The 18,475-nt window shown below is 36.6% G+C and overlaps 1 protein-coding gene and 1 pseudogene across 1 annotated transcript in view; both read right to left on the bottom strand.

Annotated features, from left to right (window-relative positions):
• Positions 1 to 18,475, bottom strand: part of RAD23B (RAD23 nucleotide excision repair protein B) — a 47,009-nt gene that overhangs the window by 19,648 nt on the left and 8,886 nt on the right. Inside the window, exons 3-5 of the mRNA XM_012736782.2 lie at positions 9,456 to 9,537; positions 7,808 to 7,887; positions 2,659 to 2,927 (exon numbers count right to left, since the gene is read on the bottom strand). Of these exons, the coding sequence (XP_012592236.2) occupies positions 2,659 to 2,927; positions 7,808 to 7,887; positions 9,456 to 9,537 (431 nt within the window). The remainder of the gene's footprint in view (positions 1 to 2,658; positions 2,928 to 7,807; positions 7,888 to 9,455; positions 9,538 to 18,475) is intronic.
• LOC105855644 (calmodulin-binding transcription activator 1 pseudogene) lies at positions 9,545 to 16,627 on the bottom strand (annotated as a pseudogene).

Below are 18,475 nucleotides of genomic sequence, written 5' to 3'. Positions count from 1 at the left end.
TGAGACAGAGTCTCGCTTTATTGCCCAGGCTAGAGTGAGTGCTGTGGCATCAGCCTAGCTCACAGCAACCTCAAACTCCTGGGCTTAAGCAATCTTGCTGCCTCAGCCTCCCAAGTAGCTGGGACTACCAGGCATGCGCCACCATGCCTGGCTAATTTTTTCTATATATATTTGTTTGGCAATTAATTTCTTTCTATTTATAGTAGAGATGGGGTCTTACTCTTGCTCAGGCTGGTTTCGAACTCTTGACCTCGAGCAATCCGCCCCCCTCGGCCTCCCAAAGTGCTAGGATTATAGGCGTGAGCCACTGCGTCCAGCCTCAACTACCACTGTTGAGTAGCACTGCTCCCTTGTACAAATAAACCATAGGTCAATGTGCTTCCTTAATGATGTATATTTAGGTAGATTCCAATTTGTCCTTGATTACAATCAATATAGTCATGATGCACACATGCAGTTTCTCTAAGGCAGGTATCAACAAGTAGAATCTGCACTATAAGAGATGGTTTTTAAAGAAAATTGACCTAAAGAAACAAATCCCTAATAATGAAATATCAGGACAGTGATGATGAACAAACTTCCCAACACTCTGCAAATTCATACCAGCATGTCTCCTGATAATTATGCACTAAGTTTTGTGCTTTACAGGATGCTATTAATAGATGTTTCTAGCACAGATGAAGAAACTAAGGCACATTTAAGCAGCTTGTTTTTTGAGCTTCTCTCATTCCCCTCTTCCTGTGTTATCTTTCTCTGAGATGTAAAATATTGAGAAATAAGACTAGGCAGTTGATATATAAATCCAACTAAGTAAGGAAACTCTAGTGTCTGCTTTCCTGCATCACTGACCATCAACTTACTTATGTAGGTCTGAAAAGGTAATCCTAACTTCAGAATAAGTAAATAAAACTGTACCTCCAGGAAGAAAAAAAAACAGAAAATGAAACAAATTTAAATTTATGATACTAGCACGTCAATGGAAATGTATTAATCAATTTTGGAATTTTTACATTGAGCTCTTATAAGGAGCTTAAAGCATTTAAGAAAATAAGATATACTGTACTGACTCAAGACATTTAATTACATTTATATTTAAATAGTTTGGGGAAACAATCTGTTAAATTTATAAGTTCCCTCTCATACACACAGAATTGATCAATAGCCCTTTGATATAATAGCTTAATCTGACTCTGGGTTGTCTCCTAGTAGGTAAGATAGTTGAATACATTTCTAGATATACATGGTAGAAATAGATCAAATTAGGCAATAGTATCATAGAATGCCTAAAACAGGTTTCTAGGCAAACATGGGGAAAATATTTTATAGCCTGTATTGTCTTCTCAGGGAATCAATTCTTTGGAAAGAGACCATGAATGAGAGATAAACCAGGTGGCTCAGACTCCTCCAAACATGGTTGACTGGGTCAGACATATAAACCACGCTTAAGGAAGAACACTAAAACGAAGGATCATGACTATATTCTTTCAGATCATTATCATATACTTCCACGTCAGTATTTCCAGTCACTGCATAGGTTTCCATTGTGTTTATTTCTGATTCCAAAGACCATCTAATTATTGCCACTGAGGTCCTGAGTTGCACTAAGTCACAAACACAGATCCAGGGCCTGTGAAGGTTAGCCATAATATGACTCATGCTCTTATACGAAGAAAGGATTGCTCTGTACAATTTCCAGCCAAGAAAATCCTGTCTAAAGCATTTACTTTGGTCATTTTATTGATTATATGGGGAGGGAAAAATAATCTCTGAATTAAACTGCTTGATAATCCTACAACTGCCAACTTACCACAAGAAATTATTTCTTGCACCCCAAAATACCACAGCACTTTTTAGCCTTTTTTCTAAAGATATACACAAGCGAAAATTCAAATTTCTATACAGGTTTACAAAGGTAGGTATAGCAGTGAGAAATTGAAACAATCCAAAGGTTCAACAAAAGGTGTTAGGTGAAATAACTATTGCTGACTCTTACTCTGCACTTACTGTGTGTGTACCAGGTGCTATTCTACATCTTTGACATTTACTATTTCATTTAATCCTTATAACAACTTTATGAGATAGGTCCTACTGTCATCCACATTTTACAGATGAGGAAAAACCCCAAAGATGTTAAGTACTTTTCTAAGGTTACAAGAGCTAACAAATGTCAGAACCAGACACAATGCTACGTAATAACTGGAAATATTTACTGACATGGAAAGATGCTTACGATATGTATGATAATGACAAAAGAAGAATGCAGATCAAACATAAATAATGAATGGGGTGGCAATGTAGTGTTATTTTATAATTCATATTATTTTTGGTCATTTATATTTTCTAACTTTTCTGCTCAAAATGAATAATGACTTTGACCCACACTCTCCTTGCCCTAAAAAAAAATAAAAAATAAAAAAAAAAAATCAATGCAGAGTATAAAAATATGGATTTGGAAAATTTATACTTACATCCTCCTTAGTAAACTATCAAAATAAACACATACAGCATGTGCTTTAGTCAGAGTTCAAAGTTTAGAAAAAGCTTAACACAGAAGATACAAAGTCAGTTTGCTCAAAACAATAATCAAAATAAATACATGCATGAAGTTCTTGTTAAACACATATTTTGAGATAAAATTTCCCAGAATCCAGTTCTTACCTGTCAGTTGATGTTGGGGTAGTAGCCACTGGTGTCTCTGCTGGCTTTTCTGCAGGTTTCTCCTGTTTAGTTGCACTAGCAGGTGCAGGTTCAGCAGATGCTGTCGTTGAGGCTGGAGTGATGGGCGCAGGTGTGGAAGTGGGAGCCAAAGCAGGGGCAGGGGTTGGGGCTTGAGCCACAGTTGTTGCTGTGGAGGAAGTAACTGGTGTAGTGGTGGCAGGATTTGATTGCTGAGTTGTAGTTGGTGCTGATGTTGACACTGCTTTGGGCTAAACACATTAAAAAGCAAAATAATTACAATAAAATAATATATATCATCTGATCTCTAATTAGACAATATTGTTACAGGATGCCACAAACATAACACTAATACAAATGTGTAACTTGAAAATAATTTTGTAACATAATAAATGATAGATATTAGCAATCTGAATCACTGTTACTCTTAAAGCTCATGAGAGCATATCTTAACTATCAAGCTCAATTAGCTTTACCCAACAACTTCAGACTTTATGTGAAGTTAATATGAAAAAGAACCAAAAGAAGTTAACAATTAAAAACATAGCATATGTATTTAAAAAAAGGGAACCACATAATTTTCCCAACAAACTTTTATCTATATACCTTGGTTTTAATTTTTTTTTTTTTGAGACAGAGTCTCGCTTTGTTGTCCAGGCTAGAGTGAGTGCTGTGGTGTCAGCCTAGCTCACAGCAACCTCATATTCCTGGACTCATGCAATCCTTCTGCCTCAACCTCCCGAGTAGCTGGGACTACAGGCATGTGCCACCATGCCCGGCTAATTTTATATATATATATCAGTTGGCCAATTAATTTCATTCTATTTATAGTAGAGACGGGGTCTTGCTCTTGCTCAGGCTGGTTTTGAACTCCTGACCTCGAGCAATCCGCCCGCCTCGGCCTCCCAGAGAGCTAGGATTACAGGCATGAGCCACCGCGCCCGGCCTAATTTTTTTTTTAAATACATGCACTCCTCTGTATCCCAGGCTGAACTTTAACTTTAAAGTACCCATAACCATTTAAAAGCATTACCAAAATAATTTTCTTGAAATGTAAATAGAAATAGAAATATGATTATTAATGAACATGCCAAATAGTCTGCTAAACCATATTTTATTTATTTTTTTTGAAACACAGTCTTACTCTGTTGCCCTGGCTAGAGTGCTGTGGCATCAGCCCAGCTCACAGCAACCTTAAACTCCTGGGCTCAAGCAATCCTGCTGCCTCAGCCTCCCAAGTAGCTGGGACTACAGGCATGCACCACCATGCCAGGCTAATTTTTTTTCTATATATTTTTAGTTGGACAATTAATTTTTCTATTTTTAGTAGAAACGGGGTCTCACTGTTGCTGGGCTGGTTTCAATCTCCTGACCTTGAGCGATCTTCCCACCTCAGCCTCCCAGAGTGCTAGGATTACAGGCGTGAGCTACCACACCCAGCCTTGAACCATATTTTAAAAAGAGGAGAAAACTCCCAATGTTGACTACAATCAACAGGTCCAAGTATAAAGAGGTTAATACACAACATTGAGATGTATACGTAGCTAAACAGAAAAATAAAGGCCAAATAAAATTATAGCCACGTGCTCAGCATTTTTGTGAACAAAAAGCAGTGCCACAAAGCTTCCCACATAACAAAAGCAATTACAGTTGACCCCCTGAACAAGGGTTTGAACTGCATGGGTCTACTTACATGGAGAATTTTTTTTTTTTTTTTTGAGACAGAGTCTCATTCTGTTGCCCGGGCTAGAGTGCCGTGGCATATCGCTTCTCAGCCTTTTGGCTAAGATCAAGTGTAGAATGCTGTGATGTCAGCCTAGCTCACAGCAACCTCAAACTCCTGGGCTCAAGCAATCCTTCTGCCTCAGCCTCCTGAGTAGCTGGGACTACAAGCATGCACCACCATACCTGGCTAATTGTTTCTAAATATTTTTAGTTGGTCAATTAATTTCTTTCTATTTTTTTAGTAGAGAAGGGGGTCTCGCTCTTGCTCAGGCTGGTCTCGAACTCCTGACCTTGAGTGATCCACTTGCCTCCACACCGGCTGAGAATTTTTTCAATGCAAATTACAATGAGTGTGCCTGCCTCTCCTTGTCTCCCCTTCTACATCCACCCCTGAGAGAGCAAGACCAACCCCTCCCTCTTCTTCAGTCTACTCAACAGGAAGACAACAAGGATGAAGACCTTTATGATGATACATTTCCACTTAATAAATAGTAAAAAATAGTTTCTCACTGTTTTATTAATAACATTCTCTCTCTAGCTTACTTTATTGTAAGAATACAATATATGATACATGTAACACACAAAGTATGCATTAATTAACTGTTTATGTTATTGGTAAGGATTCTGGGCAACAACAGGTCAAGTTTTTGAGGAGTCAAAAGTTACATGCAAATTTTTGACTGTGAGAACGTGGGGTGCTGGTGCCCCCGACACCTGTGTGTGTATATAAAAATACTACTATATGAGTTTTATTCTTCTCCAATGTTCACCACCTGTTTAACCCATAACTTTCCTAAAGACAAAAGGTAACTTAATGGAAGATGGGATTAAAATTCAACATAATTGGCCACAAGCATAAATCAAATTCTAAAACCAATGAGCTGCCTTGTGTCTTGTTTGATTTTAGCTAGTGGGGATCACACTGGGAAAAAAGTGACCAGTGAAAAGTGGTAGAAAGAGGCTATAAAAGTGTGAGTAGCACTTATTACCTTCTTTTCCTATTCTAAGAGCCTCACATTTAGCTTAACTTTCTTACCTGCCAATATTATACTCTGCAGAGTAATAATGTTCTAAAACTCCAATAAGCAACAATTCTCAGCTTCATGAAGGTGAAGATTTAGAGTTTTAAGCTCCAAAACTTTATAATAACCAATCTATAAAAAAGTATTCTAAATGTGGTATACCTGTTTAATATTTTCCTAAATTATTTGTGATCAATATAATGTCGTAATTTACCATGCCTTCAAGATCTCTATTGCCATGAAGAGCTATTTACATCTTATTTTAAACAATACAAAGCCCTCTTCTGCTTTTCAAAGTTTTTCTTCTTGCTTTTGATCTTAATAGCTTTTTCCTTTTTCTTCTTTGTAGTAAAGTCATTTCTCACTGTTTCCATAATGCCTTACTATAGCAGCCTTCTTCCCCTTTTGAATAGTTGGCCTCTACTATTAATATAAAATATAATATCAATATAAAACAACCATAAATATCATTAGAATCCTATGTAATATAAGGATAGGCTTATATTCTGGCTTAATTCTTAGCTGTGTTCCAAATCAGTGGTCCTTAATTTTTTTGGCACCAGGGACCAGTTTCATGGAAGGTAATTTTTCCAAGGGGTGGGGACAGCTCAGGTGGGGAGCCATTGTAAACACAGATGAGATGCACTTGCTAGCCCACTGCTGTGTGCACCCCCCCCCACACTTTCCTAAGTTTCATGGAGGACAATTTTTCCACGGATGGCGGGAGGGCAGGGGGTAGGGAAGAGCTCTGTGGCCCAGTCCCTAACAGGCTGAAGACTGACCAAGGGCTGGGGACCACAATTCCAAGTAGTCAAAGTTACTGTAATACTAAAGGAAATAAGACCAATAATAAAACACATCCAAATGTGTGACTATCATATTTTCCATTATGTATGTATTATGTAATACATAATACATTATGTATGTAGTATGTAAAATCAGATGAGAAAATAGATTATTCACCCTTAAAAAGGAAGGAGATTCTAGCACATGCTACAACATAGATGAACCTTGAAGACATTATGCTAAGAGAAAATAAGCCACTCATAAAAAGACAAATACTGTAGGATCCACTTATATAAGGAACCTAAAGTAGTCATTCATAGAGACAGTAAGTAGAATGATAGATGCCAGTGCCTGGAAGGAGGGGGAACAGGGAGTTAGTGTTTAGTAAGTACAGAGTTTCAATCTGGAAGGATAATAAAGTTCTGGAGAGGGATGGTGGTGATGGGTTGCAAAGCAATGTGACTGTACTGTACACTTAAAATGGTCAAACTGGAAAATACTATTATATACATTTTACCACAGTTGGAAAAAGTGAACTAGATGAGACAAGGTTTCCTCACATGATTTTGCTTCTCTATATTTAAAATTTAACATAGAATAAAGTGCTTAAATGTAGTGAAATCAATATTGTTCTTAACAGACTAAAAAAATTTTAAAGTCCAACACATACAAACTGTTTAGCTGCTTTTTGTTTCCCAGTACAAAAGTATGCAGTAAGTAAAATGTATTTCTTCAACTCTATTTTCTACTACTATTGGTTATTTTGTGACTTTGGAGAAAAATCCACATTTATTCCACTTTTGGTCTTTGATTTAAGTGGTTGCAAGTACTTATTTAAACTTATTTTCAGTGCTACAAGTAACACGGTTCCTTTTGCAGATTATGATTCAATCCTAAAAATTAACATATGAGTACCACTTCTCCATTTGCCTTAACTCTCTATTGCATGATTATGTATCCTTAAATAAACAAGTATATAAATAAAGCAGTCTCTGAAAGAATCCATGTTTATTTTCTGCTTTAGAAAAAACTTTTTGCTCTATAAATCATCCCCAAAATACTTCAGCCCAATAAATCACAGGAAAGCTGCTGTTTAAAACTTCCTCACAAAAATCATTTCTTTAGTCGCCTTTTCTTTCATTTAATGCTAAAAATATATTCCTTCACTAAGAAATATCACTGAAATAACGAACTTATATACCTTTTCTGCCTTGAAGAGCTTGTCAGGTCTAGTACATAACTTCGCAAGTTCATTTAAAGCACCTTTATTAAAAACTACAGAATAAGAAACATTTATTTAATTTCTAAGCACATTTAAATAACTACATAAGTGAGTGATTTCAGTAATCCAGCAAAATTTTAACATGACATTTTATATTTCAATTATGTTAATTTACATAAAAATTATAATAAAACCACAAATGCATACAATTAATAACTTTATGGTTGATCCAAGGTAAATTCTTAAAACCTTTAATAGCAGTTAAGTACACACTGCGATGGATGTGTATAAACTGTGTCCATTATGTGGACTTGGCATCATTAATCTTTAAAAGACTCATACATATAAACAAATATAAAATGAGGCTGAAACTTACTTTTGTCACCATAACCACCACAAAGTTTTTCTCATCAATTTTATATTCTTTGAGAGCAGTATCATCATTGAGGATTTTGCCTAATATAAGAGAATAAAATGTTACCTAAGGTGCAATAATCTTTTGTCTTACATGTAACTTATAAAACTTTCTATTAATTAATCACCAACATCAATTCTATTAATTACTACTTTCCCCAATGGAAAACATTAGCCAATCATCCAAGATAAAGATAAATGGAAACACAATAGTTAATATGGCATAAACATTTGACTAAAGGATGTCAAATATATATACTGCACATAAAATGCCAAGCAATTTTAAAAAATGTATTACTTAATTATATAAAAGACTTGCTGGGCAAGAAAATATTAAAGAGGTTGTGAGAAAGGGGAGATCATGAAGACAAAGAAAATTCAATACTGTGACTGCCCAAGGGTCCCCTGGCAAATAACCTGTATTTCTTCCTGATGGGAAGGAGGAGAGAGGAACAAATGTCCTGTTCTCCAAAATACCAGATACCTGACAAATCAGAACATTCCAATGCTATCAACGCTAGATATTAAAAGTGCTTCAGAAAATGACATAGGATACAAGAAAAGGCAAGATGCTACAGAACTCAGTAATGCACAAAGAAGTACACAAAGTTGTGGTCAAGCTAACACTCAAATATTAGGTCAGAACAACTCGATGTTTCCTATTCTGTGAATTTAGCTTCCCATCTTTAAAAAGTTATTGATCCAAAAGCTGCAAGCATTAAGACAGAAAGGAATACAGTCTCTATTCTGGATAGAAATGAAAAAACAGGCCAAGACTAGAAATTGGAAATTTGAATTTTATGTCTACCTCTCTAGGCTTCTGAATTCTGACATATAAAAATGATGGGATTAAATCTCGAGGCTAGCATTTCCTCTGAACAGTCTCAGCTAAGAAAATGCCATCCAGAAAAAGACAAGATATATATGGGCAAACAAAGACCCACCTTACTGACATCTACAATAAGCAGTGTTCAGTATTTCCTTTGAAGAATAAAGAGAATTTTCTCTACTAAATCCAGATATCAAGTCTATTTTTAATATACATTTTCCCGGTTGCCAGTGAGGCTAGTTAAATTTATAATTTCCTGTTCATTTCTTTTGCTGCTTTTTTATAAGTCATCCTTTCCTTATTGATTTCTAAGAATTCTATACATTATCTGAATATTAATAGTCTTCCTTCCTGTCAGTTATAGTATCTTTTAACATATAAGTTTAATATTCCTCAATTTTGGTTAAAATTTAACTTTACAGAAATGATTCCAAGTACCCTAATAACACAACCAGTAAAAATGGTTTCAATTCAACAAATTTAAAAAGAAGCTTAAAGCTCAGTTTGGCTAAAAACACAAAAGCCAGTTATGTGATGCTTACAAAAGATAAAACTGAAGAAAACTAACATCGCTGGATGGAAAAATACATAGAGCAAATGTGAATAAAGAGAAGATTGAATATCAATATCATATTCAAACGACTGCTCTTCCACTGCTTTTATATGTACAATGTTTCTGACAATTTGAATACACTACAATTTATAATGTAACATTTCTAAAACTAAAATAATATCACTGTAAGGAAGAAGTGACACATTAATTTTAATATTTAATTCATACCTGCATAAATTAATTTTTGACCTGCTACCGGAAAGGCATCTTTTCCCTTTTCAGATTCAATCTTCTCTTTCAGTGCTTTCACCTATATAAGAAAAATAAATATATTGGGAAATAGTCTAAACAAAAAAATTACATTCCAGAATCTGAATAAATAATGGAAGATAAAAATTATTCTTAGGATAGGCATAAACTTCATTTTAACACACCTGTTACACATATATAGATTTAAAAAACTTTACTAGTTGACTTGATAAATTAATTTAAAATAAAGATTTCAACATCAAAGTTTTGACTCCCATAAAGTTTACAGGTTTATTTCCCACAGAGCAAGGAAGTAAAGTCTGTCAACCTAAAAGGTCTAAGAAACAAAATGGTTTCATCTAAAATAGTAAGAATGCTTTAATGTTAAAGGCTAAATGTGAATGTTAAAAGGCAAATGATTCATTTTAAGATTGTTGTAATGTTTTATTATAATTACCCAGGGGGCTTTATAAAGATCAATGAAAACAATCTCTGAGGGTGGGACCTGAACATTAGTATTTTTTAAAAGCTTTACAGATGGCTCCAAAGTTAGCCAAGACTGAGAACCACTGGACTATTTAAAAGATCTTAAACAAGTAGCTTAGCTTCTCTCAGCATCAGTCTCATCTATGAAGAGGAACTGGAACAGATGACCTTCATGGTCTCTTCACTTCCTAAAATATTATGACAATAGGCTCATTATGATATATTTAGAAAACAAGTCTAATGAGGTTGATACCACCACACTCTAGCTGGGGTGACAGAGCGAGACTGTTTCAACAACAACAAAAAGCTGTATGACAGAAAAGGATATAAAGATAGGATTCCTTTGTAAAACAATAAAAAAGTAATGGTGTGTACTTCAAAAATAAAAAAAAAGTTTAGTTCAAGTACATTAACACATGCAATTTCACAAAAGCCTCAAAACTCTGGGATCAATGGAAATATCACCCACTCAATTTTCTAGATTAAGAAATAGAAATAAAGAGGTTAAATCACCTGCCCCAAGTCACACCGCTACTCACTGATAGTTGGAATCCAGAGCCATCTCTTATAACTCCAAGCTTTAAAGCATAGTATTCTGCAAATACTGTGGGAATCACCCTTGCTACACTGATCTTCCCGAAATGGTTATCATCACTGCTATTCTCATGTTCCCCAAAGTAGAAATCTATCACAAAAATCTCAGTCCACTATTTTCCACTGTTCTGAATTTCAGAGGTAAAACTAACACAAGTAAAAACATTTTAAAGCCACACATTAGATTTGCAAAAAAAAGTAAGACAATGTCAGTCTTATTGCTTAGTTGTTGTTTTGGAAAAGTTAATTTTCACAAAAATATTAATTATAACATCTAATGAATTTATTATTTTTAAAAGAACATTTAAAAATTTGTTTTAATTTCTAATATGGTATATATTAATAAATGCAAGCACACAGACAAAAGTTATTTTGTAGTCTTCAATAACTTTTAAGTGTAAAGGAGTCGTAAAACCAAAAAGTGTGAGGACTGCTATTCTTCATGTTAAATGACTTGCCCAGTCAAATAAGTGATGGCAGAACATGGGTGAAACACTCAGTGGTGAATGATAAATTTCCTTTCAAACTTTTTATTTATAGAGGGAGAATAGAGATACAGTATATGATTACTTGGTGAAAACTAAAAATGAATTACAGATCACTTGTGTCACTGTGTGAACTCAGTTTTCAGAACAGTATATAACAGATGCTCAATGATCATATGCTGAATGAATAAATGAATACAGCATAAAAATGGAAGAAAAAATATATGAAGCAAAAAGTAAAAGAAATAATCAGGATTATCTCAATCTTGACATGTCAAAATGAGTGAGGTAATTAAGATTGAATATATACTATATAAAGCTCTCTATTCAACAGAGACTGTATTTGTATTTCCAGCACCCTTAGAATATTTTTAAAATTTAGGCCACAAAAAGTATTTCACTCTATTTCTAAAAGCCTAAATAAATAATGGACCTACTTTCTAGTTTTGTATTATCAAAAAAGAGGGAGGAGGGGACAAAAGTAAAACTCCAAAAATCCAGTAAAAAAGAAAAATTGGGCCAGGTGTGGTGGCTCACGTCTGTTACCCTAGCACTCTGGGAGGCCAAGGCGGGCGGATTGCTCGAGGTCAAGAAACAAATTAATTGGCCAACTAATATATATACAAAAAAAATTAGCCGAGCATGGTGGCGCATGCCTGTAGTCCCAGCTACTGGGGAGGCTGAGGCAGGAGGATCACTTGAGCCCAGGAGTCTGAGGTTGCTGTGAGCTAGGCTGACGCCACAGCACTCACTCTAGCTTGGGCAACAAAGCGAGACTCTGTCTCAAAAAAAAAAAAGAAAAATTGGACCCAAAATCCCTCTAACCATTTACTACTAAAAATCTTTTCTTCCAAAGTAATAAAAAATGTGATTAAAGAATATTAAGAACATAACAATTGAGAACTCTGTACACAATACTTGTATCATTTGGTTACAGAAATGATAGGCTAGCACTAAACATTTTTATTCAACAAAGAAAAATTAATAAGCTAAGCATACAACTCAAATAGAAAAACCAACACAAACAACAAAAAGAAAAATGCAAATAAAAGAATGGAGAGAAAGCAAAGATACAAAACTCTTCTTGAGCTAACAAAAAGGACAAATAACAGGCCAAGCAATTCACAATTACAGTCACACAGAAAGTTCAACCTCATTAGTAACCAAAAACACAAATGTGATGTCACAAGTTATTAATCCAATAGACTGTTATACTGGAAAAGACTATTTTGAACAATTCTTGGTGTAAACAAGTATGAACAGACATACTCTCAGAATGACATTATTAAATGATTTAAATCTTTTAGAGCAATATGCCAAAATGCCTCAACATTGTTAAAGAGGAGGGGACATTTGACTTGACACTACCACTTCTGGTAATGTATCAGAAAAATTTGATACAAAACTCAACTAGACTTTGGAACCAGATTCACTGACCTGTCCAAAATTCTGGCATTGTTCCTTAAGCTCAACACAACAATGATCTTTACTTTCAATCCATTTAACTCACCCACTCATAGGACACAGGCTGAATGCTGTCATCCAAAACCTGTTCCATCTTTGAAATTATAAGTGACCAATCTCCTATTCCTACCAGTTCCTAAATAGCTGTTCACTACATTTGCTCTTGAACCTCATTAAGACTATGGTTCCTCAGAAGGGAAAACTTTTACGTATTTCACTGTATCAGCCTGTACCCTCCATTTTACTCAATTCCTGGTCTGCAAACCCTACAGCCATACACATGAAGTACGGGCAGAGAAGGAACCAGATACCTAGGAGGCTTTGGAAAAGACTGGGATCTCCTAGAGGAGGGTGCTCAAGGTGAGGCAGCTGCCAGCCAGATTTGGAGGAGGTCAGAGAGGTCAATGGGAGTTAGTTTAAGCTTTGATGTTTGTGGTGCCACGAAAGCTTGTCTTCCTTCCTTGTTAATGCTGTGTGACTTTGGACTTGCTTTGGAGTATCCAACAAGGTACTGAAAATGACAGAGTCCATCTTTACAATGAAAATAAGGGTGAGAATAGAGATTTCCCTGGTTATTTCTCATGGAGCTCTCAAAAAACCTATTGGAGTAGGCATTATTATGCCAATTATTATTATTTTACGGAAGAGGAAATTTAGGCACAGATGTTGGGCAATTTTCCAAAGTTATTCAGCAAATAATTAGCCGAACAAGCATTTAGACTTCAGAATGCCTAATATTGCATCCTCCTATATTTTGGAGATCTCAGGATCCTCACCATTCTATCATGTATTTGTTACTTCCATGAGGAGTCCTGTATAGCAGGGACATTTGACGCTGGATTAGAATGATCCGATCCAGGGAGCTTTTAGTGAAACGTTGAATGCCCGTTTCTCTTCCGGCTCATCCCCACCGAATTTAATTTCAAGGCACTGGAATGTGGCCCCAGGACTGGAAAATGCTCCTAGATGACTCCACAGTGCACCCAGAGTTAAGAAGCATTACTCTAAAAACATCATTCTCTTTAGTCCATAATGATTACCATGTGCCCATGCTCATTTGTTTCTTTGGCATTTTTCAAATGGTTTCTCTTTCCGAGATTACCAATGAATGCATCTTCCTATTTATCATTCTGAGGGCCTGGGTTTGTTTGTTCCATAGGAACAATATACAGCAGCAAAGCACCTAGCAAATGCTACACAGAGCCACATGAATGTAGACAAAAGCCCTGCAACACTTTGTTGGCCAGCCAGCCCTCTCGGAATATCACCCTTGGCATTTGCTGATGCTTAAATGGTTTGATGTTGGTCACAAGCTCATGAACAAGGAATAAACAATGAAAAGCAAGTCTTCAGCTTACCAGTTGTGACCAGAATATACCAAGACTGTCTTATCTCACACCCCTTATACATGTAAATATTAAGAACAACTGTGAGGATTTATTTTTAAAGGATATTTAGAATCCTTTTCCTTTCAGGAACTTTATTTCATTTTTCCTTATTTGGAGGGGCTGGGGGAGAGAACTGATGGAGATAAAAATGCTCAAGGAAAATTAAAATTAACCAGTCCCCCACCCCAAAAGACCATGATTTCTAAAGTCTCTTACGTTTACTTCTATCTTCACTGCTAGTTCTATTCCGCTTAGACAACACTGCCAATGCTCCTATTACCTTATCCCTAATATCAAAGACTCCCTTGTCTTTCTGCTGTGCCTGCTGGGCAAAATTCCATATTTGGACCAACATAACTGAATTTATTTCCATCAGTACTCAACCACTAAAATTCACTTCAATCACTTAGCTAACAAATCTTAGCCATTTATCTAACAGACCGCCTGTCCACATTTACACTCAGTTTTTTAAATGCTATTTAAGAAAAGGACACACTCAATCCTCTGTTCCCTGGGTTAGCCCTCTCCTCTATTCTCCAAAAGTATATTTCAAACCTGCACTCTGCTCTAAATCTGATTCCCAACACCCTCCTCCTCTCTGCAGATGACTACTTTCTACCTTATTCAAAACACAGAAAACATGAGAGGAACTCATTCTCAACTTTCTGCCACCAAACTGTCATACTCTGTTGCATTCAGATCCACCTAATAATCTCCTCTCCACCTATTAAATGAAAGAGGAGGCATCCTTTCTTTCAAACCTAATTCTTCCCACCTCTCCTCTGGTTTCCCCTCTAAGTGTTCTCCAATACCTGCTAGATTCATTATGTCTCCTACCCTCCCACAGCTTTATTTTCAACCACTCCCTCAAGGCCAGTTCATTTTCATTCACACGTAAACAGTCCCAATTCTCTAAGATCTTAAAACAAAACAAAAAATACTATACACCCTCTTATCTCCTAACTACACTCTCTCCTCCCCTTAATCTCAGGTATTCTTCAAAAAATCAAAAACACATATTGTCTTCACTTATTTGTTAACTCCACACCCATTACTCAAAAGAGTACAATACAGTGCTGATAAAATAAAAATGGATTTTTTTTCTTATTATGCTGCTTATTTTCTCTGCTATTGCTGATGCCCATAATTCCATTAATACTCCTCTTACCAACACCACTGAATTCTGCAACATCATCATTATCACACACTTCTTAATCCTTCCCAATCTTACTCTTGTCACATTTGACAAGACTGGCCTATAACTCCTTTTCCTACTGCCCTCCCTTGGCTTCCACGATGCCATATTTTTCTGGTTTTCCTATATCTGTTTACTCCTTTGTGAAATCTTCTTTGACTAGCCCTTTAAATGTTACTTAAATTTCCAAGATAATCCATTCCACCTACGCCTAGTTATAACCACTTCGGTACCAGTGTCAACTATAGTCCATGGCCATAGATGAACGCGCACAGCGACTTTAGCCGACAGCTGTAATATGACTTTTCTAATTTTTCATTTATCAAAATAAAACTGTGAGCATTTAAAAATAACGTAATGAAAACATATATGTATATGTTACCTATTCTGATTTATGTTACAAGTAAAGCTGCCTGTAAAGTAAAACAAGCTTTCAGTGCTTTAAAGCTTTCCTCAGCACACAGGAGCAAAACAGGTTTGTGGTCAATGCACAGCACAAACTATTGTGCGGACTATGAGTGCCGGCTGTGGGCAAGGTTTCGCAGCCTGTGAGCACCATATCGAAGTGGTTTGTTTTTTTTTTTTCAATCGACAGCATTTATTTAGACTACACCGCGCCAGGCACTGTCCTATGCACTGGAGATACACAGGGTTCGGTAACAGGCCCTGCTCTCATGGAGCTTCCATTCTACAGGAGACAGATGGTAATCAACAGGAAAATATATCACCACTGGGGTAAGTGCCAGAAGAAAGGTAAGCTTGCTGAGGGGACAGAGAGTGGCATCACAGGTGGTCATGGAGGCCTCTGGACCTGGTGGCACGTGGACAGAGGCCTGCTCAGGCCCCAGAGCTGCTTCACTGTGACCCCGGATGAGGCAAGGGTAGGTCTCTCTAATCTGCTTCATGTTTAGTGACATTCGGTTCAAATTAATTTGGGGTTTTGAGAACAATTAATTCACTAATAGAATTGTCTCGAAGCCAGATATGGGACTGGCAGGATGGTAAAGCTCTCCCTACGACTCCTGCCAGCTTTCACTCCAATGTGTCAGCCCTCAGCTCCAGCTCTGGGGATCCCTCTTCTTGCTGCACCCATGAACAAGTGTGTGGTGACAGCATTTTTTTTACGTAAAATGTGAGCACCTCTGGAATCAGACAGCAGCTTCTGACTTGTTTTCCACTGCTCTTTGGACATTTGTTTCTGCTACCAAAATTTTAGACCAAGGTGATTCAGGTCAGGGGATCAAAGGCGAAAGGTCACACATTATTAAAAAGAAATCCAAAAGGATGGCTGCATCATGATCTCTCATTAGTGTTCCAACGGTGCCTCTCTTTTAGTAAACTTGAACATTTCAGCAGACATTCAAGCAGCTTTTTCGGTAAAAAGATTTTTACATGACTATTATTGCTGTTTCCATGATCATCTTCTATATGTGGCACAGTGTTGAGAACACAGTAGGTGCTAGTTCCACAGAATACACTTTGGGAAACGCTCTTCCAGCTTGTTTTCGACAGCCATTTCCCCTCCGCCCCGAAGTGGTTTTAATAACAATCCAGATGCCACCTGTATTTCTAGCCCAGCAGCTCTCCCTGACCTTCAGTTACACATACTCAATTTCTACTGGATACCTTCACTTGATGTCCCAGGGCATTTCAACCATAATGTATTTGCTAAAAAGTAGCTTTTTGACTAGTTTGTCTAAATCATCCCTAGCCCAACCAAATTGAGCCTATGTCTGAGATATCTCCACATGTACTTACCATTAAATTGGAACTAACTGAGTAACACTTATGTGCCCATATGGAAATAACATTCTTTGCAAATCAAACAGGTGAGGGGGGGAAACAGGGGATGAGTAAATTCACACCTAATGGGTACAACACACGTTATCTGGGGGATGGGCACTTGTAACTTGTAACAAGTTACACACTTGTAACTTTTACACAAATGGTACAAAAGCAATTTATGTAACCAAAACATTTGTATCTCTTCAATATTCTGAAATTAAAAAAAGGAGACAACTATAACACTGAAGCAAATATACAGTGGTGTAGGCAGAATAATATCTACACTGTATGTTTGAGATATCAAAATAATATCTTATAAATTATATTCCCACAATAGTAGTATGATGTGCTGCTATGTCAATCTTCTTACACAGCACTTTGCATAAGATTTCTAGAGCTATTGCTTGTTGATTAGGCCAGCAATTAAACTTTCATGTACCAACTCGGCTTCCTCAATGCTACAGTATATTTTTCCTTATTACTTTTGTAACTATGTTGTTCTTTATTACTGTTGTAACTATGTATAGGAAAAAGAATTATTTAAGCTTTAATGGGTAGCCCTGAAAAACAAAGCCCAAATGAACAAATCCTATGTGTGGCATCCACTGGCCACATGCCAGGCAAGGCAGTAAGAGCCTCACAGTAATTAACTGTTTTAACCTGTACTACACCTCTATGAGGTTGCAGCAGCCAGCCTCCAAGCTGGTCCCCAATGGCCCTTGTCTCCTGGTATTCAAGTCTTTGTAAACACCCTTCCCATACTGAATTATGGTTAGTCAATAAGAGCAGTAAAATACTGCCAAAGTGAAAGTGTACAAATTCCAAGGTTGGTTTATACATAAAAGCCACTTTTTTCCACCTTACTGTCTTGGGTCACTCACACTGGCAGAAGCCAGTTGCCATGTCATGGAGACACTCGAGCAGCCTGGGGAAGGGCCTTTGTGGAGAGGGAACTGAAGCTTCCAGTCAAACTCAACAGCCAGCACTAAGGTGTTAGACTTGTGAGGGAGTCACTTTGGAAGAGAACCCTCCAACCACAGCAAAGCCTTTAGATGACTATAGCCCTTAATACAAGTTCATGAGATCCTAAATAAGAACCACAGAATTAAGCCACCCCTGAATTTGTAACTTACAGAAAACTATGAAATAATAAATGTTTAATGTTTTAAACAACTAAGTTTGGGGCTTGTTTATTGTGCAGTAATAGATAACTAGCACACAGGGATGTACTATTTACATTATTATCCTCATTTTCTGGTGAGGACACTAAGGCATATTAAATAGAAAGGTTCCGTACAACAGGCTCTGGAAGTGGAATACCCAAATTTGAATCCTGGCTACTCATATGGACATTGATAATTGTGAATAGCAAATACTATTTGTGAGCACTGATCAGGCATTTTTAAAGCAACATGCCAGCCATCAATCCAATAATTCCACATTAAAATCAATGCTAGAGAGATGTTCACACAAACACTTCAAAGACAGATGTACAAAATATGTGCACTGCATTACTGTTTGTAATACTAAAAACTGAAAATCCTAAATATCCATCAAGGAGAAATGATAAAATAAATCACTGTACATACATTCATTTGAATA

This window comes from Microcebus murinus, chromosome 12, assembly GCF_040939455.1.
Source record: "Microcebus murinus isolate Inina chromosome 12, M.murinus_Inina_mat1.0, whole genome shotgun sequence".
NCBI classification, from domain to species: Eukaryota; Metazoa; Chordata; class Mammalia; order Primates; family Cheirogaleidae; genus Microcebus; species Microcebus murinus.
Note: the sequence above shows the minus strand (reverse complement) of the source record. Positions and strands in the feature narration are given on the sequence as shown.